This window comes from Pseudophryne corroboree, chromosome 1 (genome assembly GCF_028390025.1).
Source record: "Pseudophryne corroboree isolate aPseCor3 chromosome 1, aPseCor3.hap2, whole genome shotgun sequence".
Lineage (NCBI taxonomy): Eukaryota > Metazoa > Chordata > Amphibia > Anura > Myobatrachidae > Pseudophryne > Pseudophryne corroboree.
The window spans coordinates 517,928,425-517,934,018 of record NC_086444.1 but is presented as its reverse complement, the minus strand read 5'-3'; the positions used below and the strand labels follow the sequence as shown (position 1 = coordinate 517,934,018).

General features: G+C 45.7%; 1 protein-coding gene across 1 annotated transcript; it reads right to left on the bottom strand.

The window, feature by feature from the left end:
- Window positions 1-221: 221 nt before the first annotated feature.
- On the bottom strand, window positions 222-2,579 carry LOC134912100 (uncharacterized). The gene is made up of 4 exons (XM_063919886.1): window positions 2,502-2,579; window positions 1,863-1,922; window positions 1,575-1,787; window positions 222-956 (listed from the first exon to the last, which is right to left on the bottom strand). Exon 4 carries the CDS (start codon window positions 943-945, stop codon window positions 277-279), a length of 669 nt encoding a protein of 222 aa, XP_063775956.1. The 5' UTR covers window positions 946-956; window positions 1,575-1,787; window positions 1,863-1,922; window positions 2,502-2,579; the 3' UTR covers window positions 222-276.
- Window positions 2,580-5,594: the final 3,015 nt, after the last annotated feature.

Genomic DNA, 5,594 nt, shown 5'->3' with positions numbered 1-5,594 from the left:
CCAGCGGTATTTTTCTGGTAAGTTTTTGTCGGATGTAATTATCCTTGACTAAACACTTTGCAATACAATCAATTGTGTGTTTTGTTACTTACTGTTTGTTGTTTATAGTGGTGTGTACATTGTACTTAGTTTATGTTATCAATACATTTTCAGACATTACCCATGAAAAACATACATACATACATAGCAGCTTCTACAATGTTTGAGACGGACACAGGAAGTTGTGTGTTTGACAAAACTAAATTTTTATTGCGTTACTCAAATTTTTCAAAAGTCTTATTTTTTCCGCTTGTGTGTGCTGGGTGCTGTGCTTTGTGCTGGCTCACTGGCACGTGCTCGGGAGGAACGCCGAACAGGGGAGGTTACTGGCGTTTGGATAGGGGTCGTGGTTCCAGAGCTGGAGGTCACTTGTTGAGCTGCCATCAATGTTATGTTGTTGCTCAAATTATTTATGCTTGCATTCAGTTGTGTGTTGGTTGCAGTGTGGCTGGCTACAATCCGGGATAAAGACTCATTCACAACCTGGTTGTGCTGTATTAGTTGTACGAGTGTTTGTTGGTGGCGCTGTTGCTCATCAATGATGCGCGTTAAATGAGCCAGCATTTGGTTGTTGTCTGCCCGTATTTGCTCCATCGATGTTGCGATTCGGCCTACTTGGACAATCAGTCTGCCCGAGTTGCGACTAATGCGCGGTAGATGATGGGGCAGACTGGCAAGGTGTTGGGTATGTGCGGTCAGGCTCGCATTGCTTTGGGTCTGTTGGCTTGTCCAACTGGACCAAAAGTCATCTGGTATTTGTGGCTGGGGTGGAGCTTGTGCCAGTTGTGGACTCATGGAGGCTTGGGGGATATCCTGCAGCTGTATTGGCTGGCTCGGGTCAACAGGTGTTAGTTGCAGTGTGAAGGTTGCCTGTTGGTCTTGTCCCTGCTGGTCCACGTCGGCCATCAAGCTTGGCTCTGTATGGGGTGGCCAACATGCAATGTTTACTTTTCTAAAAATATATTTGCTAGTTCTAAACATTACTACATTCATAATACTCCATTTCTCAAGTTTTTAGAGTTGTTTTTCTTAACTTATAATTTGTTTGTTCTCAAAAAAAATATATACCATCACAGGCGTGCACATAGACAGACTTGCGGAATCCTCACCTAACTACCTCCCCTCCACAGCATTACAGTGTTATGTCACCTCCCCTGTCCACGATATAGACTGCTTACCTGGATAGTCCAGAGGAGCGGAGCAAGTAAGCAGTCTACATACCGGACAGGGGAGGTGTGTGAACACTATAATGTTGTGGAGGGTGTTTTTGAAAAAAGTTTATTTTTAAATTTTTTAAATTTTTATGTGCACGTGTGTGGTCAAAATATTTACAAATGTATGTTCTTTTTTAAAAATGATGTTGGCGATATCAACTTCTAAGACATTGAAAAATTAAGCATTTGCACCTTTAACAATTGAAGACGTAACATCACATTGCTTGTTATGGCAAACATGTAATCTCAACTCCAACTCACAACATAGTAACTGTACTGTGTAGATTATTTGCTATGTGTTTAGTTTCTGTTTTGACTCACCAGATAACTGAGGTGATCGGGGCTCATCACTCTGTGGACTCGCCAATAGTGCCAGTGGTGGCTGGGGTGACACTGCAGAAATGCGCCGCCTGGGTGGGGAAGATGGAGCCGCAGATTCCGTGCCAAGACGCCGTGTCTTACTTGGCCTCCTGGGTAAGTGCCCCGAGCCCTGTGATGGGCGCCTTAGAGGAGGTAGGCTTACAGAAGCAGAACCTATGAGAATATATAAACATTAATATTTTGTACTTCTATGTGTTTGCAGAATATGTGACTACAGTGAATTCTTACCTGCAATCCCAGCATCATCCTGAGTTGTCTGAGGCCTGTCTGGCCGGCTGGTCTGTCGGACTGTTGAAAAAGTGGCGAAAACATTATTACCATACTTTGTGTAAAAATTCTAACTGCAAAGCCTTAGTGTACTGTAACCATCTATTAGGTATTGTAAATTAAACTAATTTCTGCTTAAGATCTTCGTGCTTCCTTAATTTGTGGTGTATATCAAAATGTACATGGTGTTGCACCAAATAAATCTGTTACATTTGAGAATTATGTGTCAGATATTGCATAGATTGAATACTTGCAAATTGAACCAAAATGTTTATTTGAATTTGTAGAAACCTTTTTTTATTTTAAAAATATTAAAATATAAAAAAATGCTGTTAGATACAACACCGATGTCCAAGCAATATCTCATAATAATTATTGCAAATACACATACCAGCAGGCATTGCACCTGTTTTTGCCAATAAAAATTATAAAGCTACAGCCAAGGCAAGATGGAAAATGCAGTTTCTAAACACAAACACACCTTAAGGGTGCATAGGCCTGCAATACATGACCAACAATTTTTGCATCCTTTAACCTTTAAAAAAACCAACATTATCATTTTGAGGACATTTTACAATATTTAACAAATATCCAACTCACCATCCTGCGTGGGTCGGTCCGAATCCCGGACATGAGTTGCAGACACCACTTCTGCAGGAATCAGTGCCCGCACAGGCTCCTCCCACTCCCGATAGGTTGCCCGGAAAGGGGGGTCACCTCCGGTTTTGCGGGCTGATTTTGCCTCTTTGGCCATCTTGGCCTTGACACGCCGCTTTATGTCATAGAACCTCTTGCGACACGTGTCCTCAGTCCGCCTCACCACACCCTCACTATTGACGGCAACTATTACATGCCCCCACAGGACAGACTTCCTGCGGGAGGACACCTTGCCAGCATCCTGACCAAACAATTGGCGATGGTGCTTCATCAGCTCACGCACCAACGCCATGTTTTCAGCATAGCTGAACTTAATATTCCTGCCAGTCTTGGTAGTGGTGCGTGGCTGCGGAGCCACAACACCATCACTATCACTGGAGAATGCAGCAACAGGCACCCCCTCCTCCTCCTCCTCACTAACCTCCTCCCTCTCACTAACCCCCTCCACCTCACTAACAGCCTCCACCTCACTAACAGCCTCCACCTCACTACCAGCCTTCACCTCACTAACCTCCGCCACCACACTGACCTCTGAGTCTGACATGAGGACAAACGACACAAAACACAGAAAAATCAATACAAAAAACACACTCCTCCACTACTACTACTACTACACACCACACAGCCAACACACACGCTCACTCACTCACTCACTCACAAACAATGACAAAAGACTATAAAAAAAAAACAAGGACAAAAAAGTTGACAAACTGTGAAAAAACAATACTACAAATATGACAAGACTACTTACACACACAGTACAGCACTCAACAATCACAAAACTCCTCTCCAAATCCACCAAAAACACCACCAAACTCACCAACTCCAAATACACCTTCCTCTCTCCTCTCCACTAGCTAAACCCACGAGGTGCGGTGTGTTTGGGGCGGTTTTATAGTAATATGCACAGACACTCCTCCTTCACGAATACAACCAATCACGGACGCGTGACAAAAACGAAACTTAGGACTAAAAACGCGGCCGCAATATCAAAATCATTGCCGTAACAGACATGTGACGCAGTCGTAAAAAAAACCCACAAACACGGCCGCAAAACAACAAAATCGGCCGCATTCTACAGCTGAAAACCACGAATGACATCGACATCGGAACAAAAGAAAAACCCGAATACGACAGCTTAGTAAATTAGTCGTAATCAATTCAAAAAGTTGCAGTTTTACACTTTCGATGTCATTCGTGATTGAACTTTGACCTGAAACGGGAAAATACGAATCTTAGTAAATTTACCCCTATGTTTGTAATGACTGGCACCAGCAAGGAGATCTATATATTTTCATTTTCTTTCTCATAAACCAAGTACTGTGCACGGAGTGGAGAAGGAGATGTAGATAATTTTCCTTTATCATTGTTCAATCAGGAAATGTGCTGGATGAGCCGGGGAATAAAGAGAACATATCTTGCAATAGTGATGGCCTGTGGTCTTTTTGTAATTGCACTGTAAAACTACCTGTGTCTGCACAAGAGAAAACTTCTGCTGTAAGGCCAGCATGAGCGCGGATCATTTAATTATTAATTGCCCATACCCATAAACTAGTATATAAAAAGAGACCTGTGTTGTATAACCAGATGGGACAGATAGTTCACAATTAGATTAAAAGTCAATTAAGAGTGGGGAAGTGTGCCAGTGGAGAAGTGGGCCATGGCAAATAATCAGCTGCTACGTATAATGGGGGTAATTCAGAGTTGATTGCAGCAGCAAATTTGTTAGCAGTTGGGCAAAACCATGGGGGTCATTCCGACCCGATCGCTCGCTGCAGTTTATTGCAGTGCAGCGATCGGGTTGGAACTGCGCATGCGCCGGTGCCGCAGTACACCGGCGCATGCCAGCCGTCGTTGGAGGCAGAGGCGGTCGCTGGGTGGGAGGGTGCGCGGTCTGGCCAACGCAGGCGTGGCCGGAAGGTTGGGGGGGCGGGCCGCAGCGGCTGCATGACGTCACACGCAGCCGCTGCGACCCGGGGCAGCAAAGAGGTTCTCCCGGCCAACCGCATGAGTTGCGCTGGCCGGGAGTAACTCCTGAGATGCAAAAGCATCGCTGCTGTGCAATGCTTTTGCATTTCTGCAGGGGGAGGGGACCGGCCCTGACATGCGGGCCGTGTGCTGGGCGTCCCCCCGCATGTCTGAGTGCCTGATCGTAGCTGTGCTAAATTTAGCACAGCTACGATCAACTCGGAATGACCCCCCATGTGCAGTGCAGGTGTGGCAGATATAACATTTGCAGAGAGAGTTAGATTTGGGTGGGTTATATTGTTTCTGTGCAGGGTAAATACTGGCTGCTTTATTTTTAAACTGCAACTTAGATTTCAGTTTGAACACCCAAATCTAACTGTCTCTGCACATGTTATATCTGCCCCCCCCTTGCAGTGCACATGGTTTGCCCAACTGCTAACAAATTTGCTGCTGCGATCAACTCTGAATTAGGCCCAATGTTATAGAATGCAATTGATAAATGGTTACTTCAAAGCTGATTGGTTGTCATGGCACACTTCTCTGCTTTTATCTCTGCTTCATACATCTTCCACTCAGTGAGCGATGTTTGTCAGCATTTAGGAGGACAGTTGGTGGCAGTTTATCTGCTTATCATTACCTGCAGTTGCTTCCCTTTCTCTCAGGGCGGGATGTACGAAAGGGAAAATGCGGTAAGACCCCTGTTTTGGGGGTTTTTACAGCATTTTCATATGTACTAACCCCCGGCCGCCAGGTCTTCAACGCCGAGGGTATTGCCATTTTTTGATGGCGATACCCTATAGAAGTCTATGGGCTTCTTACCGCCAGCTGCCGCATCCCGACGCCTCTGCCACCCCTTGCCGCACACGCCGACACCCCTCCCTCTGGCATACCTGTGTGCAGGCAGCCCTGGTCCCAAAACCCAAACTTCTTCTCCCCCAGCAACACAACCGGAGGTCCTTCCAGCTGGAGGGAGGAGTAGGTGAAGCCCGAGACTGACTGCTGCCTGCTTGCCAGTCTGGGAGGAGACAGAGACCCCAGGGAGGTGGCAGAGACACCCCGCACACCTTC

What these genes read in the sequence shown, in the direction of transcription:
- LOC134912100 (XM_063919886.1), bottom strand. Translation starts at nt 945, where the DNA reads ATGGCCGACGTGGACCAGCAGGGACAAGACCAACAGGCAACCTTCACA.